We start from the raw sequence: 23,156 nt of genomic DNA, 5'->3' as shown, positions 1-23,156 counted from the left end.
CACCCCCCCCCAACCCATCATCGCCCCCCTCACATTGGCCACTGCACCCCCAATCCCCCCCCTCACACACTAACCCCACCACCACCATACACCCGGCCCAGCGTGTCTAACGAACCCCGTATCGTTGTGTTCCCCAGGGCCAGCCGCAAAACGTCCAGGGTCATCTCGGCCAAGACAAAGCCGACCATCTCCAACCTCAAGCGCGCCCAGGGACGCACGGCAGAGGGTGGCAGTCGGTCAGACAGGAGGGCCATCCTCTCAGTCTGGGTTGCTGGACGGGGACGCACATACGACGGACGGAGACAATACTGAGGGGCACAGGACGGACAGTGACAATGATGCACAGAGAACGGCCACACAGTCCATGGATTCACCTGGAGGGCAACATGACATGGGCCGCATGCACCTTGCGCCGGGCCATGAGGGGGACCTGTACACTGCAGACTTCCTAACGGATGATGACGTTGAGCTTGCGGCACTGCTGTCTCCCACACCATACACCATCGCAGAGACACTCACCTCGGTTGGGCAGATAAGTGATGAGGCTCCCGGGTCACAGTCTGGTGCGCACCACACAGCCAAGCAGGTACAGCAGGTGGAATTTGGAGCAGCCGATGGGTTGGACAGTCAGAGGGCAACCCAGGCCCAGCAAACAGCTGCCGCCAAGACGGTTCCCAGGTTCCTGGATATACTTGACCCACGCGGACAACCGATGCATGTGGACACTGAGGGACTGAATAACGGGATGAGGGCCATCTTCCAGGACCTGCACACACAGTTGGAGGAGTCCATTCGCGTCCAGGAGCAGGGAGTGGTGCCGCTCATCGCAGCCACCCAGGCCGACAGGATAATAGCTTCCAGGCAGTCAGGTGTCTGGATTATTTATTCCCATTTCCCTTCATGCTTGACTGCATCTCAAGTACCCTGTTTTGAAGCTAACCACAATTTTTATAAACATCTAGCTCTGATTGTTAGGTCCTCACCACATCAAAATAAGCTAAGTTCTTCCTGCTGAAAAAATGATGAATTGAAAGCAGTTATCTCTCAGAATGGAAATGCCCACCCCAGCTCAACGGACCCACCCCAGCTCAACGGACCCACCCCAGCTCAACAGACCCACCGCAGCTCAACAGACCCACCCCAGCTCAACAGACCCACCCCAGCTCAACAGACCCACCCCAGCTCAACAGACCCATCCCAGCTCAACAGGCCCACCCCAGCTCAACAGACCCACCCCAGCTCAACAGGCCCACCCCAGCTCAACAGACCCACCCAGCTCAACAGACCCACCGCAGCTCAACAGACCCACCCGTGCCAATTCCCACAGCGGGCGGGACAAGGAAATGGACCCCATTGCTATCATTTCATTCCATTTTCCTTCCGAAACACAGAAATGCTTTCTGTGTGAGGTGTCGGAATGACTGTAGATATTGGGGAACTGTGCTTCGAGTCTGTGTCAAAGTTTCAAACGTCTGTTCCTGTCTTGAACTGTTACATTGGAATTGAATTCATTCAAGTGAATTCCCTTCGGCTGATATTGTTGTATTTCATCGTTAACAAAAAAACAATAAACCATTTTCTAAATGAATCAATGATTTTATTTTGCTGTTTAAACTGCAATGTATATCTTCAGTTGAGACAAATTTGATGTGGGACATTAATGGTCTTCACCCACAAAGTAGTCACTTCAGTAATTAAACTGAAACCAGTCACAGTTTCACTGGTGCCCGACGAAGATTGATGGCGGCTGGAAAGAGAAAGAGGATTTTAGTGTTCTCTTATTCAACAGTAAGTTTCAATATCACATCAGGAGCATAAATGTAATCAACTGATAAGTTGGGATACTAAAAGCTATAATTGTGTAGAATGTGTATATACAATCCGGAGGGTGGCCTACGGGAACCGTGAGTGCTGGACCCCACCCCCTCTCCCAGACCAGGAGTGACCCCCCCCCCCTCTGATGGCACCCAGCCCTGCTGAGCAGCCCCCCCCCAAGCGCACCACCCCACCCCGCCCCGCCACCCCCACTCCCCACAACCCCATCCCCCAATGCCACCCCCCCCAAGCCCCCGCCCTCATTCTCCCGAACACTGGGCAGCAGATCCTGTGCCCCCAGGCTACATGCCCAATTTCGAAGATGGCTACTCCCCTCCTCCGATCCCCTCAGCAGCCATTGCACTAACTTCTCTTTTATACATAGGTGTGCGAAAGGGTGCCTGCCTGACCTCCCGCTGGGGAGCCGGTCAGCTCTCGGGAGGCCGTTAGAAAGGGTGTCTGGGCTGTTAATGATAAAGAAAGTGCCCTCAATTGGTGTTAATTGGAACTTCACCATGACCAAGCGCGGAGGCTGGTTAGATCGGAAACCGATCACTGCCCGGCACGGATGCCAATTTCGGGCTCTCCCGCGATCTAACCGGCTCGTACGGACGGATCCATTAGTTCACAAGGTGGCTGTTGGATTGTGATTGAAACCCTTGCTTTTCCTGATATATATCAATGATCGAGATCTTGGTGTGCAGGAGACAACTTAAAAGTTTGTGGATGATAAAAAACTTGGCAGCATTGTAAACTGTGAGGAGGACAGTTTAGAACTTCAAAAAGATATGGACAAGTTTGTGATGTGGACAGATAGGTAGAAGATGATGTTCAATGTGGAGAATTGTTCGGTGATGCATTTTGTAGGAAGAACATGGAATACAATATAAAATCAGGAGTCAAATTCTTAAAGGGGTGCCGGAGCAGAGGGACCTGGGTGGCAGGGCTGGTGCAGAAAGCAGGAAATAAAGTATATAATATTCTGGGCATTATTAATAATGATGTAGAGTACAAGACCAAGAATGTTATGCTGAAACTATACAAGACACGAGTTAGATCTCAGCTGGAATATTGTGCACAGTTCTGGGTGCCACACAGAGTTAAAGAATTTGCAAAAGAAGCACATGTGATTTGAGAACAAACATTTTCACACAAGGAGTGGCTCAGGTCTGGAATGCACTGCCTGGGATTGTGTTGGTGGCAGATTCAATAGAGGCATTCAAGAGGGTATGAGATAAAATTCCTACAGTGCAGAAGGAGGCCATTCGGCCCATCAAGTCGCCACCGACCCTCTGAAAGAGCACCCCACTCGGCCCACTCACCCGCCCTCTCCCCGAAACCCCATAACCCCACCTAACGTGCACATTGGACATTAAGGGGCATTTCAGCACGGCCAATCCACCTACCCTGCACATGTTTGGACTGTGGGAGGAATCCGGAGCAGCCGGAGGAAACTCACGCTGACACGGGGAGAAAGCGCAAACACACAGACGGTCACCCAAGGCTCGAATTGAACCCGGGTCCCTGGTGCTGTGAGGCAGCAGTGCTAACCACTGTGTCATCATTGAAAGAATGTAGACACAATGTGCAGGGGTTGAGGGAAAATACAGGGGAATGGCAGTAGGCCACGATGCTCGTTTCGAGAGCTGTGCTGAAATGATGGGACAAATGCCCTCCTTCTACATCAGAACAATTCTGTGATTCTGAGCCAGCAAAGCCTACCTCTGGTTTCTCATTGAGGCCAGTTGCAACAATTACAGGAAGGATCAAAGACGAGTCCAGGGACGCAATTCTTCAGGTAGGTCACTCCATCATTACATTGATAAAATTTGCTCTTGTCCTTTGGATCAGCGTAGGTACCATTCGATTTGCCAGCACAGAAACCACTGCCAGGGGGTTCAGAAGGAGGGACAGCTGGCTTCAGCGTTGTTTTAGATGGAACACAAGCTAGAAGGAAATAAAATTCACTCTTTCATTGCCTGATTCAAAATCGGTCGCAAACAAAGATAAACATTGTGAAGTCAACGGCTCTGGGACACTAAAACCCCTCAGGTAGACGTCAATTCATTCCAGTATCAGGAAGGAGCTGTTTGGAAATCCAGTTGAATAAGAGAGACTGAGGAAATCTTGTAACTGTGTCTGGAGTCTAATTGATGGAGACAAATCTTGAATTGTGATTTGATTATTGTTTTATTTTAAGGCAAGTCGTACAAAATATTATTGAACTTGATAAATTTGTATTACAATATGTTATCTTTTTAAAACACACAATAATGCAAAGCACATCTTCAAATTATTTGGCTATCAATGCAGACTGGATGTAGCAGCGAATGCAGATTCTTGACTTACCTGTTAATATTTTAATGAAGATGCCTCATGCAAAATATTGATTTTTAATGTCATCAGCCAGACATTCATGTAGATTAGGCTTTTTTGAAAAGGCCACTTTTCCTTGGCAGAGGGTGCGGGCTGACAGCAGCTCCTGTGTTTCATTTGTAAGGACACAAGCTGCCTTTTATGGAGACAAGGGGCATCATTCTCCGACCCCCCGCCGGGTCGGAGAATGGCCGTTGGCCGCCGTGAATCCCGCCCCCGCCCCCGCCGAAGTCTCCGAAGGGAGAAACGTCGGCGGGGCGTTAATGGCGCCGCTGCCGCGGAGAATGTCACGGGTCTGCGCAAGGCAGCCGATTTTCGGCCTGCCGATATTCTCCCTTCCGGATGGGCCGAAGTCCCGTCGACGTGATGACCGTTCACGTCGACGTGAATCAAACCTCCTTTTCACCGGCGTGACCCGGTGCTCCAGGCTCACGCCGACCAGCGAGGAGGTGAGTGACGGCCTGGGGGGTTGGCTCTGGGCAGGAAATGGCGTGGCCGCAGACTGATTGCGTGAGGAGAGGTGTGTCTCGGCTTGTGTGTGTGTGTGTGTGCGGCGGGGGGGGGGTGGTTAGAGTAGGCTGGGCTCCGGGGGAGTGCCGGGAGGGGGTCCGTGCCGGGGTGGAGGTTGGGGGTTGGGGGGGGTCCGTGCCGGGGTGGAGGTTGGGGGTTGGGGGGGGTCCGTGCTGGGGTGGAGGTTGGGGAGGGGGTCCGTGCCGGGCTGGAGGTTGGGGGGGGGGGGTCCGTGCCGGGGTGGAGGTTGGGGGGGGGGTCCGTGCTGGGGTGGAGGTTGGGGGTTGGGGGGGGTCCGTGCTGGGGTGGAGGTTGGGGAGGGGGTCCGTGCCGGGGTGGAGGTTGGGGGGGGGGTCCGTGCCGGGGTGGAGGTTGGGGGGGGGGGTCCGTGCTGGGGTGGAGGTTGGGGGGGGGGGTCCGTGCTGGGGTGGAGGTTGGGGGTTGGGGGGGGTCCGTGCCGGGGTGGAGGTTGGGGAGGGGGTCCGTGCCAAGGAGGGTGATGGGAGGGCAAATGAGTTGGTCCACCTGGCCAGGTGCCAGCCTCCAACAGTTGGACCCATACGGTCCATGCCACCTGGCTGGGGGGAGGAGGGGATATGGGCAATGATGACATTTCGTCGTTCCCCTCCCCCCCACCAGGCCGTCATGTTTTCAGATCATCCAGCGATGTTGGCCGCCGTGGTGGCAGCCGCTCATGTCTATGTTGCCCTGGATGAGGAGGAGGAGGAGGAGGAGGAGCGTGCCAGAGAGGCGGCGCAGGCTGCCGCAGAGGGGCAGGCGGCAGCCGCCCAGGCTGGAGGGACACCTGACCGACAGGACGAGGAGGGGGAGGAGGACGTCGCGGCCCCACGGCAACGGAGTCACCCGAGGGCGCCCCGTGTGTACCGGCCCCGGCAGTCATACCAGGACCTCACGGACCGGGAATGCAGGAGGAGACTCCGGATGAGCCGGGAATCCGTGGCACACATCTGCCACCTGCTGGCACACCTGTCACCGCGTGGCACTGGCGGAGGACACCCTCTCCCCGTGTCCGTCAAGGTTACGGTGGCCCTGAACTTTTATGCAACGGGGTCATTCCAGGCACCGAGTGGGGACCTGTACGGCATATCGCAGACATCGGTGCACCGGTGCATCCGGGCAGTGACAGATGCCCTTTATGCCATGGCGCACCGCTACATCCGCTTCCCCGTGGACCGGGCCAGCCAAGATGCCCGGGCCGTGGGCTTCTCTGCCGTTGCCGGGTTCCCCATGGTCCAGGGCGCGATCGATGGGATGCACGTCGCCGTACGGCCACCTGCAGATAACAGGGCCGTGTTCACTAATAGGAAGGGGACCTATTCGATGAACGTACAGGTGGTCTGCGACCACCGCATGATGATCCTGCACGTCTGCGCCCGTCACCCAGGCAGTGTACACGACTCATTCGTGTTGTCACGGTCATCCATCCCCGGCATGTACGAGGGACGCCATCCCCGGCTGAGGGGCTGGTTGCTGGGCGACAGGGGCTACCCATTGCGATCGTGGCTGATGACGCCTATACGGAGGCCACGCAATGAGGCGGAGAACCGCTACAATGATGCCCATGTAGCGACAAGGGGAGTGATCGAGAGGTGCTTTGGCGTGCTGAAGATGCGTTTCAGGTGCCTGGACCTCCCTGGGGGTGCCCTCCAGTATCGGTCAGATAGGGTCGGCCGCTTCATTGTGGTGTGCTGCGTCCTGCACAACATAGCCCAGCAGAGGGGCGATGTGCCGCAGGCAGAGGAGGGCGGAGTGGAGGAGCAGCAGGAAGAGGCGCAGTCCTCCCCAGATGAGGGGGATGGGGGCAATGGTCAGGGCAGACGGGGTAGACACAGGCGGGTGGCTGTCCACCGTTACCGGCTGGCCCAGCGGGCACGGGACAGACTGATAGCCGCCCGCTTCACTGACTAGATGGGCGTGGGAATCGGGTAGTATGGCCACAGACCGCACACCATGGCAACAGCCGACCACCCACACCCCCCACCCATCCACCCACCCAGCACCCTCACCCCCCTCCCCAACCCCACACACCCCACCCGCATGCACACCACCCCCCCCCCAATTGCCGATCCACCAGCGGCACAACGGGCCGGGCTCACCCAGTTGCGGGTGGACGCATGTCTATCGCAGGCCATGGAGGATGATGACAACCCGCCCTGCGATGAGCTCCTGGCTCTACATCGTTGGACTATGTCTGACCCATGGCCACAGTACCACCATCCACCCGGACCATCCCTGCATGCGGCTGTGACACTGCAGCGCACGGTCCCGTCCTCTGCCCGGGGGATGTTGATGGCGGCCCAGGGGGAAGGGGGCAGACTCACCTGGGGCTGAGGTAAGACCACCCGTCACACACACACTTGCACTCAACGTACATGACACCCCGCACGCTTTGGACAGAGCACAAAGGCAGCTTCGGTAGGTGTAACATTGACTTTAATAACCAAAGGAGTTCATGCACGTGCCCTAGCCCCTAAAACTCATCTGTGCCCTGCACCCGTGCCAACTTACTCAGTGTCTAATTGTTTGGCCTTACGGGCCCTTTGACTACGTCTACGTGGTTCCCCAGACGGTACAGCAGAACTGGAGGTGGACTCCTGTGATTCCTGCCCTCTGACACTGGATCCCTTTGGCGGCCGTTTCCTGGGGCGTCCTGGCCTAGATGGGCCAGGCTGCGGCCCGGGCGACTGGGATGGCGAGCTGCCAGCCTGTCCTGCCCGTTGCCCACCCGATGCACCTGGGACGGAAGGGGGGGAGTCCGAGGTGTCGCGGTGTACCGGGACCTCCCCTACAGAGGGAGCCGGGACGGACTACACCACCTCCTCCTCCCTCGGGGTGCCCGATGGCCCCCAGGCCTCTACATGGGTGGGGGATGCGAACGGACTGGCCATCCGACGCGCCCCCGACATCTGGCGCTGCCAGTCCTGGAGGCCCGTGCTGGTATCGACAGGGGTCTGCAGGTTTGCAGCCATGGAGCCCAGGGGGTTGTCAAACCCTGTCTGTGACAGTGCGACGCCGGCTCGCACATGGCCACTGGCGCCGATGCCCTCAGCGATGGCCTGCTGAGACTGGGCCATGGCCTGCTGAGACTGGGCCATGGCCTGCTGAGACTGGGCCATGGCCTGCAGAGACTGGGCCATGGCCTGCAGAAACTGGGCTATGGCCTGCTGAGACTGGGCCATGGCCTGCTGAGACTGGGCTATGGCGTTGAGAGCCTCTGCCATCTGGCGTTGGCACTGGCTCATGGCCTCCTGTGAGAGGGCAGCCATTTCCTGGGCCACAGACGCCGCCTGCACGGAAGGCCCCAGGCCTCGCAAACCGTTCCCCATGTCTGACACCGTCGCACCCATTGCCTCCACCGCGGACGCCACCCGTGCGGTGTCAGCCTGGGTGGCACGCATGACCGGGACCACTCCCAGCTCCTGGACGCGGGTGGACTCCTCCACCTGCGACCGCAGCCGCCGCAAGCCACCCATCACCCTATTCGCTCGTCTCCGTGTCGGTGGTTGCATCGGATCTATGTGTGGGTGTGGTAACTGCAGGAACCCGGGATCCATCTGGGCGGCAGATGTTCGCTTGGCCTGGGCTGCCCTCCGACCGCCCGGTCCCTCTGCTGCTCCTACCTCCACCTGCTGTACCGGGACGGCTGTGTTGTGCGCACCAGTGAGTGTACCAGACGCCTCATCACTAAAGTGCCCAACCGTGGTGAGTGTTTCTGCAATGGTGGAGGGTGTTGGTGACAGCAGTGGCGTTGTGTCGTGCTCTTCGTCCCACTCTGACTCCATGGCACTTTGGGGTGGGGGTTCGTCTCCACCCATCCACTCTGAGTCACTGTCCGGTATTTCGTCTTCCCGGGTAGGGGTGTCCTGGGTAGTGCTGTCCCGGGTAGTGCTGTCCCGGGTAGTGCTGTCCCGGGTAGGGGTGTCCTGGGTAGTGCTGTCCCGGGTAGTGGTGTCCCGGGTAGGGGTGTCCTGGATAGTGGTGTCCTGGGTAGTGGTGTCCTGGCTCGGATGTGACGGGGGCCTGTGGCTGCCCCCCTCATCGTTGGGTGGTCACTCCCGCACGTGACGGGGGTGTCGTCTCCCTGTTGCTCCAGGTCTCTCCGTCTCCCGTGGTGTGCGAGGGGCATCCTGCGGGCTTCGCATGCTGGAGGGTCCGGGTCTCTCCGTCTCCCGTGGTCTCCAAGGGGCATCCTGCGGGCGTCGCATGCTGGAGGGTGCGGGTCTCTCCGTCTCCCGTGGTCTCCGAGGGGCATCCTGCGGGCGTCGCATGCTGGAGGGTGTGGGTCTCTCCGTCTCCTGTGGTCTCCGAGGGGCATCCTGCGGGTGGTGTGCATCTGCGGGGATGGGTGCCTGGACGTTTGGTCCTGCGATACACAATGAAGCATGCATGGTTAGACATCAGGCAGTGATCAGGTGATACGGGGGAGGGGGATATAGGGAAGGGGGGATATGGGGACGGGCTGTTGGTGGCTCACTTGCTCGTGGGCCCCCGACCTCTGCATCAGCAACCTCCCGGTCCTCAGGTCCGCCAGCCAGTTCCAGGGCCCTTTCCTCGTGTACGGTCAGTGGCCTCTCATCAGCGGGCCCTCCTCCAGGCCTCACATGCTCCCTATTGTTGTGTGCGTGCTTCTCCTGGGGAGGGGGGGTGGCAGGGGTAAAAGGCAACACTGTTAGGCAGGTATATGAATGCACGCCATCGGTTGCGCGTGCATTGCAGAGGTTAAGGTTAGGGCTGGATTCACTTGGGGATATGGGGGATATGGGGGATATGGGGGAGGGGGGATATGGGGGATATGGGGAGGGGGGATATGGGGGATATGGGGGAGGGGGGATATGGGGGATATGAGGGAGGGGGATATGGGGAGGGGGGATATGGGGGAGGGGAGATATGGGGGAGGGGGGATATGGGGGATATGGGGAATATGGGGGAGGGGGGATATGGGGAGGGGGGATACGGGGGATATGGGGGAGGGGGGATACGGGGGATATGGGGGAGGGAGGATATGGGGGATATGGGGGAGGGGGGATATGGGGGAGGGGGGATATGGGGGATATGGGGGAGGGGGGATATGGGGGAGGGGGGATATGGGGGAGGGGGGATATGGGGGAGGGGGGTATGGGGGATATGGGGGAGGGGGGATATGGGGGAGGGGGGATATGGGGGAGGCTCACCCTGCCTGCTCTGACGAGGTCGTTCACCTTCTTGTGGCACTGGGTGCCTGTCCGTGGTGTCAGGGCCACAGCGGTGACGGCCTCTGCCACTTCCCTCCACAGACGCCGGCTGTGGCGTGGGGCAACTCTGCGGCAGTGCCCGGGATACAGGGCGTCCCTCCTCTGCTCCACCGCGTCCAGGAGCGCCTCCACATCGCGTGACTCGAACCTCGGGGCTGAGCGACGGCCAGCCATCCAGTCGGGTGTTGCGGTCGGGTGTTCCGGTCGGGTGGGGGGGAGCTGCACGGCGTGAACCACTGCGCAAGCGCGGATCCCGTTACGTCGCTGCTAGCCCATTTCGGGCCGGAGACTATCGTCCCATTTTTAAAAAACGGCGCAAGTGGGATTTGCGCCGTTTTTTGCACCGATCGGCGGACTTTCCGCCGATAACGGAGAATTTCGCCCATGGAGACCTCAGAGTGAGGTCCTGCTCTTTTGTGATCTGGGGCGAGATTCTCCGAAGTCCCCGCCGGTTGCCGAAGTCTCCGGCGCCGGAGATTCGGCGGGGGCTGGAATCGCGCCGCGCCGGTTGGCGGGCGCCCCCATGCGATTCTCCGGCCCGGATGGGCCGAAGGCCTGCCGCTAAAATGCCTGTCCCGCCGGCGTAAATTAAACCACCTACCTTACCGGCAGGACAAGGCGGCACGGGCGGGCTCTGGGGTCCTGGGGGGGGCGCGGGGTGATCTGGCCCTGGGTGGTGCCCCCACGGTGGCCTGGCCCGCGATCAGGTCCACCGATCCGCGGGCTGGCCTGTGCCGTGGGGGCACTCTTTCCCTTCCGCCTCCGCCACGGTCTCCACCATGGCGGAGACAGAAGAGACTCCCTCCACTGTGCATGCGTGGGAAACTGTCAGTGGCCGCTAACGCTCCCGCGCATGCGCTGTCCGGAGATGTAATTTCCGCGCCAGCTGGCGGGGCACGAAAGGCCTTTTCCGCCAGCTGGCGGGGCGGAAATTCGTCCGGCGCCGACCTAGCCCCTCAAGGTTGGGGTTCGGCCCCCAAAGATGCGGAGCATTCCACACCTTTGGGGCGGCGCGATGCCCGTCTGATTTGCGCCGTTTTGGGCACCAGTCGGCGGACATCGCGCCGTTTCTGGAGAATTTCGCCCCAGATATTGGATTTTGAACAGTTAAAGAGAGACTGGCAGGGCCAACAGCCATAACCTAATTTTCTTTCTGAAAACTCTCTCATCAAACCTGAGCTATTTGTGATTTGAAAAAACCAGCAGAAGAACCTATTGCTGCAAATGAGGATTTCTAAAAAAAACAATTTGGAATTAAAAATGCAATCTCCAGAGGAAAAAGCTTGATAAACCAGCAGATTCTGTGGACCAGGCACCATGAGCAACAAAGAAGCATCTAGTTAGTCTTTTATCTTCGCCCTGAGTCTATTTGTTACTTCACCAAGCTTTTAATATCTGAGGGGAGAGGGTGGAAAAGTGGTATTGCCGCTAGACTAGTAATCCAGAGACCCAGGGTATTGTTCTGGCGGCCTGGATTCGAATCCCACCAGGCCAGATGGTAGAACTTGAATTCAATAAAATAAACCAGTGGTAATTGTTGTAAAAAACAATCTGGTTCACTAATGTCCATTAGGGAAGGGAATCTGTCACCCTTACCTGGTCTGGACTGCATTTGAGTCCAAACCCACAGCAGTGTGGTTGACTCTTCAATGTCCTGAGGGATGGGCAACAAATGCTGGGCCCCAGCCAGCAACGCCCACATCTCATGAACAAATAAACAAACTCTGTTGTTGGGTGGGCGTACGGGTTGTGTGTTTTGTATGTTGGGGAATGACTGGTGAGACATTGGCATTGTCTAAAAAAAACCAGCTTATTAGATTTAACTGAACAATATACAGATATACACACGTGTGAAGCTAGAAACATTCTCACTCTCAACTACTCGCCATTGTAGCATCATCTCTTGTATTATCATTATGGCCAGTGCTGTTTATACAGACTCCCTTTCAAATTTAAACTCTTGACTATGAGCTCTAACCAACTCAGTACTGGGACACAGAGGAACCAGCTGACCCTGCTTAACAACATGGACCGCTATTCTACTGTGTGTCACACCCGGGGGTTTTAGCAACTTGCTGCTTGTGGATGCTGGGAAATATTTAATTAGTCACATTTCTGTGCTTCTCACAATATTGAAATTAAAATTATTTAAATACCCCAAATATTATATTATAATAATATAATATTTCACCTGATTCACCTGAAAGGTGGTGATTTGAAACAAACTTGTTGGACATAACCTGGTGTTGTTAGACTTCTTACTGTGCCCACCCCAGTCCAACCCTGGCATCTCCACATCATATTAATTATTAGTTGCTGTCCATGCTGACTTTGTGACAGAAACGAATAATCAGCTCCAAGAATAAAGAATCCTGACATTTACCGGATGAAATTCCAAGTCCAGTGTGCAGCGCATTAATGAGAGGATACGGCCCTTGGTTGCAGAAAGAACCAGAGAAATCATCCATAGCGAGGGTCCACACCATAGCTCCTCCAAAGTTGTTCTTCGTCAGCCACTCCGCCTGAAAGACATTGTTCACAATTTTAATTCACAAATCCTTGCTTGCAATTAACCTCAGATCTCACTTATGCTCCCCAAGGCGGTATTGGCTTTACCTTTCCTGATATATATTAATGGTGTACAGGACTCAATTTCAGGCTCAAAAGTCCATAGGCAAGTTGGGGGATGGGCAGACAGATGGCAAATGACAATCACTGCAGAAAATGTGAAGAATTTGTTTTAATGGTAAAAACATGGAATTCAATAGAAATTAATCGATACAACTTTGATAAGGCTGCAGGAGGCGAGGGACAGCAGTGTACATTTGCTTAAATCATTGAATGTGATAGGAAAGGTTGTGAATGGTCATCGACGCACACAGTATCCTGGGCTTTATTAATAGGGGCATAGACTACAGGAGCAAGAAGGTGCTGCTGAACTTGCATAAATCACTAGTTCGGTCTTAGCTGGAATAGTGAGTTCAGTTCTGGACACCATACCTCAGGGAGGACGTGTGGGCATTCGAGGATGCAAAAACGATTAACAAGAATGGTTCCAGGAAAGAGGAAGTTCAGATCTGAAGGAGAGTTTGGAACGGTTTCACTTTGAGAAAAAAATTGCTGAAGGGAAATTATGGGCACGGTCCATCAAAAGGGAAAAATAAAAACGTGTTGAACATCGGTTTAGCAAAGATACCTTGGCTGCAAAGCTTTTCACGTTGTCATACCCAATCCAGGTTTTGGCATTATAAGCATATGGAACCATCTGTGGAGCATCCCATGCGGAAGTGCCAGTTTTCAAAAATAAGCAAATCTGTGAGAAGAGTGAGACATTAGGATTCAAGTCATCAGTGGATACAAATGATCAGCGATTTGCGATGCTCTCAATGTACACAATGTGGTGATACACCACTGTACCTCCCTACCACACTCACTGAGAAGCATTTCCAATTCATGTATCATTAATCTTTTATCCAACTATCATTTTCTCTCAGTTACAAGCTTCAAACTGGGTCACTGTTCTTTATTGCTGTTGAACAAATGTTTTTATTCAGAAATAGCAAATGATGGTTAATATTATCCTTTACTACAAGATAACCATTGATTCCCCACGTGGCACGTTTCCAATCTGAGGCACTGCAGGAGACAAAGAAGATCTGGACATCACTCAGGATCATGATAAAGAGATTGATTCGAGGAATAGCATCAACACAAGCTTCCTTACCCTTCCAAAGATGTGGAAATCAGGCACAGGCAGTTGCACACACTACTCAGGATTACCTCTACTACTTGAACCTAAAAACCTGTGGTTTCTGCAGGGAGAGAGGTTGAGGATGTAAAATGTGATATCCTCCACTTCACCTCGATGTGTATTTCCCAAGACTGACAACAATGGCCAGAGTAAGACAGTCAAACACCTCCTGCTGATGGCGGCTGTGACATTGTGTCTCTGATCATCAGAGTGTGATGTCACACGTTTCAGCTCCTGGTAGCTAAGCTGGGCGATGCCATGTGTTGTGAAGCTGGCAGAGGCAGCGGGATCGTCATACACGGGGCAGATGATCAGATAGAGGTGTCCTGGGTAAGGATGTCAGAATGCACGGCCTGTTTTAACACTGAGCCATTCAGGAAACTATCGTCACTTTAGGGGTTGGTTTAGCACAGTGCGCTAAATAGCTGGCTTGCAATGCAGAACAATGCCAGCAGCCTGGGTTCAATTCCCGTACCGGCCTCTCCGAACAGGTGCCGGAATGTGGGGACTAGGGGCTTTTCACAGTAACTTCATTGAAGCATACTTGTGACAATAAGCGATTATTATATTATTATTATTATTGCTTGAATTGGACAAGGGCAGTAAACGTTTGTTTTAAAAATATGTTTGAACATGCTACTTAATCTGCCTGAGGACATTCCTATGATTGAGGTCATTTCTCACAGTAAAGTTTGGATTTGTTGGGGTGCAAAACTCAATACTTGGTTAATTTGTCTTTGCAAATAAAACATTTCATGGAATAAAGGATCTGCACCAGTCTTAATACCTCATAATAGGCCAAGGTTCCAGTTGCTCTGGTGTATTTCCCAGCTGGTCCAGGACCTCCAGATGGGGCTCCAATTCCATGTTCGGATGTGGTCAGTTTGAAGGTATGGCCATATGTAGCGAATCCAATATTCAGTTTCTCTGCAGGAGCTCCCTGACTTTTCCAGTAATTCATTGTAAATTCCTACAGAAAAAAACATGAAAGTATCTGCTGGAAAGGCATTCTGACACATCATGTGGAAGACAGTTAGCCATTGGAAATAATAAATATGATTTGATTCTATTTTCGTGAACACTTACCACATTAAAGTGGATGTTGGAGTAGCGTTTGTCATTTGGAAGAGGATAAAGAGGACTATTTTCTCCAGTGACAATATTCCCGGATCCAAAGAAATCGTAGGTCATCACATTGAAAAAGTCCAAGTATCTGTGTGAGAAGAGATGAGTTACAGATATCCTTTTCACTAAAATAACTGGTAATTGTCGAACAAACTCTGACAATTAAAACGATTGAAAATACAAAAGGGCCTTGCATTTATCGAGGATCTTTTATGGTCTCAGTATGTCCCAAAGCAGTTCACAGATGATGAATTATATTCACTGTCGGTGTCGCATTGAGATCAGTGGCCAATGAGATTGATTTGATGCTATTGGCTGTGGGAAAATGTTCAGCAGAACTCTGGGAGAACTCTTCCTTGAATAATACCATGGTGCCTTTTTCATCTGGTTAAGAATCAGGACTTCACTTCAACATCACATTCGAGAGACGGCAGTGCCTCCCTCCCTCAGTATGGCACTGAGTGTTAACTAATACAATGTAATTCAGTTGTGGCCTGACTCACCCACATGCCTCTCTATTACACTGTCCCCACTGCTTCCAGGTCTCCGCAATGCAACAGGGACCAGAATGGACGTAGGAAATATATTCTCCGCAAAGCAAAATGCAGCAGAATCTGTCATTTTTACATCACAAGCCAACTGATGAAAGAAGAGATTCTCCATTCAGGGGTCAAGAAGTGACAGAAGACAAGATTATTGAAGAGGGGGATTCGAAATGCATGGACACTTCTTTTATAACACAAAAATATCTTCTTCAGAAAGTAAAAGAGTGAAATGTTCTCCTTGTTTCCTGAGTGACATTGTTCTCTCAATGAAAACCATAAGAAACATTTCTGAATATCTGGTCATCAACGTTTAGGGGCTTTGCTGTGAGTATATTACTCTATAGCTGGGAAAGGTGGCACATAATTCAAATGTGTTTTCCTGTTGTTCCCCTGCTTTTCATATTTTACCCTTCATTGAAAGAAAGGAGCATTTGTCCAGCTTGCTCAGCATCACCCAGCTTCTGAATACAGCTTAACCGGGGCATTCCCAGTCACTAAACAAACTATTAAATCCAAAACCCCAGCTTCTGAATACAGCTTAACCGGGGCATTCCCAGTCACTAAACAAACTATTAAATCCAAAACCCCAGCTTCTGAATACAGCTTAACCGGGGCATTCCCAGTCACTAAACAAACTATTAAATCCAAAACCCCAGCTTCTGAATACAGCTTAACCGAGGCATTCCCAGTCACTAAACAAACTATTAAATCCAAAACCCCAGCTTCTGAATACAGCTTAACCGGGGCATTCCCAGTCACTAAACAAACTATTAAATCCAAAACCCCAGCTTCTGAATACAGCTTAACCGAGGCATTCCCAGTCACTAAACAAACTATTAAATCCAAAACCCCAGCTTCTGAATACAGCTTAACCGAGGCATTCCCAGTCACTAAACAAACTATTAAATCCAAAACCCCAGCTTCTGAATACAGCTTAACCGGGGCATTCCCAGTCACTAAACAAACTATTAAATCCAAAACCCCAGCTTCTGAATACAGCTTAACCGGGGCATTCCCAGTCACTAAACAAACTATTAAATCCAAAACCCCAGCTTCTGAATACAGCTTAACCGAGGCATTCCCAGTCACTAAACAAACTATTAAATCCAAAACCCCAGCTTCTGAATACAGCTTAACCGGGGCATTCCCAGTCAATAAACAAAATATTAAATCCAAAACCAAACAAGAAACAGAGCTCAGACTCGAGTACATCAATTGAACCTCTCTCTTCATCTGCCCTATATTCTGTCTGTGTGACTAACATCGATACTTACTTTCCAAGTTCAGCAACCTCATAACTCACTTCAACGATACCCATTCCAGCAGCAACAGCAAGTGAGAGCAGCATTCGGGGTTGTCCTGAACTTTTCGCCTCAACTTCAAAAGCTGCCACCATTTCCTAGAAATTAAAAGTTAATCACATTTCTCTTAACAACAGATATTCCCCAAATGGGGTTCAAACACAGACTAAAGAGTTGTTCAGCTTCAAAAAATGTACACACGGGTAAGTGACAAATAATAATTTACTTCAACTTAAAATATAGTAATAGAATTTACAGTGCAGAAGGAGTCCATTTGGCCCATTGAGCCTGCACCAGCTCTTGGAAAGAGCACCCACTTAAGCCCACACCTCCACCCCATCCCCATAACCCAGTAACTCCATCTACCCTGAGGGCAATTTAGCATGGCCAATCCAACTAACCTGCACATCTTTGGACTGTGGGAGGAAACCGGAGCACCCGGAGGAAACCCACGCACACACGGGGAGAACGGGCAGACTCCGCACAGACAGTCACCCAAGCCAGGAATCGAACCTGGGGCTGAGAAGCAACTGTGCTAACCACTGTGCTACCCTGCCGCCCGCAGGTTTATTTGGAATGACCTGATGAAGGAGCTACGCTCTGAAAGCTAGTGATTCCAAACAAACCTGTTGGACTTTAACCTGCTTTTGTAAGACTTCTTACTGGGCCCACCCCAGTCCAACACTGGCATCTCCACATTTTAAATATAGTCAGAGGTAGGACCAGGGTTAAATGGAACCTGGATCAATAGCTGCTATTGCACAGTAACCAGGGCAGTGCTGAATGAGGAAGCCATTTTCACATTCATCCTTCTGCATTCAGAGTCGGTAATCTTCTAGCCTCTGGAGTGGAGCATCTACATTTTGAAGATGCTCTTCATCATTCTTTCCAGGAACTAAGATATTGGGCATGATTCATCCCAAAAATGCCCAAGTCCGATTGCGGGTGCATTTGGTGGGGTGTCTCTCTGCGGCTGCATTGTCGAAATTGACACAGCTATTCAACAGCTCTTTTTGGGTCTTGGGGTGTTTCTCCCCATCGAGGCCACACTTAGAACGTTTTCCTGCACCGAGGAGCTGAGCTCGCCAGCAGGACCAACTCTTGTCAGACCTGGGAGCCATTTTGAACGGCTGCCCTGATCACTAAGCTTCCCCCTTTTCAAAACCCCTGCTTTCAGGAACCTCCCTTCACTCCTCCCAAATAGATTTTGTCCCCTCAAACACCCTCCCCCCAGCCCCTCTTTCATGGGCATAACCCCCCCCCCCCCCCCCCGGCCGGGCCCCAACCCCTGGCAGTGCAAACCTGGCACCCAGGTACCTTGGTGCTACCACCCAGGGACTCAGGGAGTGCCCTAGCATCCTGACAGAGCCAGGGTGTCCATGTCCCAGAGGGAGTCCCAGGGTACTGCCATACCCGGTTCCTGACCACCCAGCGACTCTAATGGCCTGAGAGACCCTCTGAGGTGAGCCGTGAGGGTTTTAGCACGATCGGCTAAAAGCCCCAGTTCTACACTATTGTTGCAGGATACTGCGCTCCCTGAACTGTTCCAGATCATTCTGGGCAGAGCATGTAGCAAACATCTTTTTGATGTTGTTTCCTCCAAGGTCTCTGTTTAAATTTTGGTTTCTTTGATGTTTTCTACCGCTATTTGTCACCCCTCCATCGCCAGCTTTGTTTTTAGCTTCTTCGTCCTTTTCGGATGTCTGTGCACAGATGAACGATTTTTCAATATTATTTTTTTCTTCTCCAGGACCCTGTCAGCGTGGTTCCTCGTCGCCACCTTTTTTTGTGGCACCTTTAAAGGATAGGCTTGCCGACCACAAAGTTACAAACCGCAAGACCTTTATTGGAAAGGTGTTTACTCTACAGGCTGCTGGGATAGGTTGCCCGTTTGCCCGCGCAAATGGCCAATGACATCAGCAATATGTCATGTGATCGTACTCTTAACGTGACCTTGTTCCAACTAAGAGCTAACATGAATCCACAACAGTTTCATTTCACCTTCCACAAATTCCGAGAAATGTTCTTTTCAAACTGTCTTTCTCTGTAAGAACAATTGGTTAGGTCTCAGATCAGCCATGATCTCATTGAACAGTGAAACAGGCTAAGAGCTCAATGACTTGTGCCTGTTCCTATGTTCCGTGTCCTTAGTGAGGATCTTGGAAGGAAATTTCACTTGGCTAACAGGTTTGAAAGGTGCTTTATTCTAGCTACGAGACGAAGCATCCTGTTAAATATGTTTGGTCCTACCTGTGCTAACAGAGTTAAGAGATGTTTGCTTCCTGCCCCAGGGTATTCCCAGTCAATATCCAAACCATCAAACCCGTAATTGCGCAGAAAACTAATCACAGATGTTATGAAAGTTTGGCGATTTTCTTTTGTGGAAACCATGGCGGTGAACCTAGAGGAGAGGACAATGTTAAACAAGGTCAGCACTGGTGTATTGTGGTTGCAGGAATTATCACTCAAACCTTTAAGAACTGGGGGTGGGATTCTGCAGTCGCCGATGCCAAAATCGACAGCTTTGGTCGCGCGTAGCCTCATCCGTCGGGAACTCGGTGTGGCGGCTGCGGACTCAGTCCAGCACCGCCACAGTCGGGGGAGGGCCGATCCGCGGGCAGGGGGGACGTTGCCAGAGGCTGGAGGCACTGTGGGGGGGTGTCAGGGGTGCACGGGCCGGCCATACGGGCAGCACTATTTTGCGGCCGGGTCCGTGAGCAGCCAGCGCCATGTTGCACGGCACAGTCGCTGCAGGCTGCCGCCATGTTGCACGGCACAGTCGCTGCAGACTGCCGCCATGTTGCACGGCACAGTCGCTGCAGGCTGCCGCCATGTTGCACGGCACAGTCGCTGCAGGCTGCCGCCATGTTGCACGGCACAGTCGCTGCAGGCTGCCGCCATGTTGCACGGCACAGTCGCTGCAGGCTGCCGCCATGTTGCACGGCACAGTCGCTGCAGGCTGCCGCCATGTTGCACGGCACAGTCGCTGCAGGCTGCCGCCATGTTGCACGGCACAGTCGCTGCAGGCTGCCGCCATGTTGCACAGCACAGTCGCTGCAGGCTGCCGCCATGTTGCACGGCACAGTCGCTGCAGGCTGCCGCCATGTTGCACGGCACAGTCGCTGCAGGCTGCCGCCATGTTGCACGGCACGGCCTGTAAAGTAAAAATGGGAAAATATGTCATTTGAAACATGGAAGTCTGGCAAAACCTGAACTGAGGGTACATGAAAAAATGTCGGGAAAAATCCCACAAAGGACAGCAGCTGCAAAAGAAGGTTTTGAAATGCAGATAGTCTTTATCAAACAGGTGTTAAGAAAACAGCTTGTGACTGCTCAAGCTGTAAAACTGATGCCTGTCTTTCAAGTTAAAGCAGACTGAACTTTTAGTTACATGAAGGGAAACAATATTTTGTACCTTCTTTGAAGTTAATTATTTTAGTAAGCAGTTATTAAAGAATTGCCAGGATCTTCAGTTGAATTAGGTGACAAATGTTTAGGTGTGAAAACTTGCTGATACCAGTTGAATATGGGAAGCCGGAGACGACGTGTCAACGAAAGCACAAGTTAACCCCAAATCGGAGTCAGAGTTCTGACAAGCTAAGGGCACTATTTGGTAATAAAGCAACTTTAGAAGTGACAGGAACCAGAAGCCCTCTAGGATCAAAGCACTTTTGAACTTTACAAAGGAAAAAAATGTAATCAGAGTTCCATGAACTAAAGTCATGCTTAACATGAATACATAGTCGTGTTAGAAGTAATTAAGATTAAAGGTACATTGAACAATCAAGAGCAAAACAAAGTTACTTGACGATAATGTCATATAAACTTAATAACTGCTAGAAGGGGAATATAAACCCAAAATCGGTAACAGCCAGCAGAGTCAGCTCTTATAGCTGCCCTCGGTCATGGGAAGGATAGAACACATAAACCGAGCAGAACAGCGAATCCATCAGGAGAAAACCAAAAGGTAAAGAAGAGAGGTTTTCAAGGTAGACCTGAAGGTCTTTTCAACCAACCAGGAGAATCCAGAAGGAAGATATTTTTACTTTTCTGTAAAGACAGTGATAGCATCTTTTAAAAGAAAAAATATAATAATAAAATAACCTAAAGTTTTAACCTGAAACAGTGGTTATTACAAAGTCTACTTTACTTCCTTAGCAACGCTGAACCCAGGCTAGTAAGTGGTAAGTATATGAAATCTTCTATGAAGATATGGGTAAGACCGGGGGACAACTTGAAAATATAGATTGACCTGAATAGCACCGACCTAAGTCTGCATTAGAGTCAGAGAGTGAGAATCCCTGTTCACCATTTAGAATGTCCTATTGACACTTTTTATATATTTTTATATATCCCCCTTTGGTATAGGGGGAATTCTAAGAATAGTGGTGAGTTTTTTACTTCAGGCCACGGACCCGGCAATTCTCCGGGCTGTGTGGCAGCTAGAATGCCTTGCTGCTAGCCCCCAGCCAAATGGAAAATAGGTGGTCATTTTCCGCCATAACCTCAAAATCAGAGAATCCTAATTTTTTACAATTTTGAAGTATAAATGGAAATCAATTCTAATCAGCTGTGGTATGGCGCTGTATTGTTGCTGCTCTCGATATTCCATTGGATCAACCTTCACTGGGTGTATAAATCTAAATTGTGTTTTTGTAAACATTATTCCAGTCAAATATCATCTTATAAATAATGTTTGAATAATGTTTTACAGACAGATGAACATAGTCACATTATGTTCATTAACAGACATTCTTTATGTTTATCTAAAACTACCTGGTTATTATTTCCAAATCTATCTCTTTAACCTTAGCGTGATTTACATTCTGGGAAATGGGGGGAAAAAGCACGTTTCGCCCAACACTATAACATTTTAATCTTACTTCTGAGTTCCAAAGTTCCAGCCTCCGACAGACAGGAGCGTTTTAAGGTTTTGATTTCTGTTGAACAAATTAACAAATTGTTCTTTTATAATACGGAACACAAGCAAATGCGTTTTTCACACAACAGGAACCACTAAAAATCATTATTGTCCTAATCTGTTACTGCTTCCTCATTTTGGTGCTAAACTTTAATTGAACTGAAATACTTTAGTGCAGAAAATACATTTCTCATGCTGTGCGCCAGGGAAGGGGACATTGGGTTAAAGAGGGGATATGGACATATCTATTAATGGCAGCGTCTGTTGCCAGCTGCTATTATACTTGGGCAAATGTTATAGAAGCTCTTGTGGAGCAATGCCACTGCCTCTGAACAAAATGTAGCAAAGCTCAAATACCCAAGGCGTTTAACAACACTCACTATTGGGCTACAATAATGGGGAGTGGTGTCAATGTTGTGAAAATATTTAACACCCATTGATTGGTGCTTGTTGGGATCTCACTCACTCTGAGTTGTTGAACAGAGTGGAAATTCCAGCTCCCTCACAGCCCAGTGTTTCTGCACACACGTGTGTGTACACGGCACCTTGCATGACACACATGTGGCAGCCTGTGCTCCAGCATTCTCTGAGATTCAGGCAATATTCCGCACATGTGGCAAGTACAATCTAGCTGACACTAATTAAAATAAATTCTCCAGTTGATCGGTTAGCAAATGGAATTTTACAATATTGAATGAATATAAAATGTATTTTCTGTAAATATGGGACAACACGGTGACATCATGATAGCGTCAGACATTGTCAGACCCACTGGGCATCGACTCATCTCTGCCAATGGGACACAAATCAACAAAACTCAATTTCACCCAGGAATCACCTCCCTGACTGGGTCAGTCATCTTTTATTGACATAACATTGGGCATCATTTTTCAATGTTCAACGGAACATGAAATGACCTGAAACTGGATGGCACAGCGGCACAGTGGTTAGCTCCGCCGCCTCACAACTCCAGGGACCCGGGTTCAATTCCGGCCTCAGGTGACTGTGCAGAGTCTGCACGTTCTCCCCGTGTCTGCATGGGTTTCCTCCGGGTGCTCCGGTTTCCTCCCACAGTGCAAAGATGTGCAGGTGAGGTGAATTGGCCATGATCAATTGTCCTTAGCAACCAAAAGGTTAGGTGAGGTGGGTTTACTGGGTTAAGGGAATAGGGTGTGGGGCCTGACCCTAGGTACGGTACTCTTTCAGAGGGTCGGGGCAGACACAATGGGCCAAATGGCCTGCTTTTGCACTGTAGTGATTCTATGTGATTCTATGATTCTATATTTAGAATTGCAGGTACATTCTCAATAATAATAGAAAAATACTACTTGTTCTTAAGGCTGTTGAATGAGTAGTAAAGAGTCAGATCATTTGCATCTAAGTTGGTGATTTTATTGTCCTTCATCCCAGCAAAAGCGTAGATCAGATGTGTGCACAAGCAGGGATCCAAATCATCGATCTTGAACTTCCCCTCTCCTGGTCTGTACTGAGCCCAGCTTGTAAAATAACAAACCAGTCTGGAGGCAGAGCCTGAGAGTGAGGAAAAGGGAAAATTAGTGA

The 23,156-nt window shown here is 51.1% G+C and overlaps 2 protein-coding genes across 2 annotated transcripts in view; one reads left to right on the top strand and one right to left on the bottom strand.

Moving 5' to 3' along the window:
• Nucleotides 1-23,156, top strand: part of LOC140393643 (uncharacterized) — a 411,041-nt gene that overhangs the window by 265,089 nt on the left and 122,796 nt on the right. The gene's annotated exons all lie outside the window — the stretch shown is intronic.
• LOC140393636 (acidic mammalian chitinase-like) lies at nt 1,576-23,102 on the bottom strand. The gene is made up of 10 exons (XM_072479912.1): nt 22,925-23,102; nt 21,559-21,615; nt 18,926-19,076; nt 16,649-16,773; nt 14,791-14,917; nt 14,492-14,674; nt 13,150-13,266; nt 12,337-12,475; nt 3,538-3,762; nt 1,576-1,747 (listed from the first exon to the last, which is right to left on the bottom strand). Exons 1-9 carry the CDS (start codon nt 22,999-23,001, stop codon nt 3,548-3,550), a joined length of 1,191 nt encoding a protein of 396 aa, XP_072336013.1. The 5' UTR covers nt 23,002-23,102; the 3' UTR covers nt 1,576-1,747; nt 3,538-3,547.

This window comes from Scyliorhinus torazame, chromosome 17, assembly GCF_047496885.1.
Source record: "Scyliorhinus torazame isolate Kashiwa2021f chromosome 17, sScyTor2.1, whole genome shotgun sequence".
NCBI lineage: Eukaryota > Metazoa > Chordata > Chondrichthyes > Carcharhiniformes > Scyliorhinidae > Scyliorhinus > Scyliorhinus torazame.
This window is presented reverse-complemented; position numbering and strand designations above follow the sequence as displayed.

What these genes read in the sequence shown, in the direction of transcription:
- LOC140393636 (XM_072479912.1), bottom strand. Translation starts at nt 23,001, where the DNA reads ATGAAGGACAATAAAATCACCAACTTAGATGCAAATGATCTGACTCTT. An exon ending in TGGAACTTTGGAACTCAGAA is followed by an intron (nt 19,077 to 21,558) that starts GTAAGATTAAAA and finishes CCTCTCCTCTAG; the next exon opens with GTTCACCGCCATGGTTTCCA. An exon ending in CCAACATCCACTTTAATGTG is followed by an intron (nt 14,675 to 14,790) that starts GTAAGTGTTCAC and finishes TTTTTTCTGTAG; the next exon opens with GAATTTACAATGAATTACTG.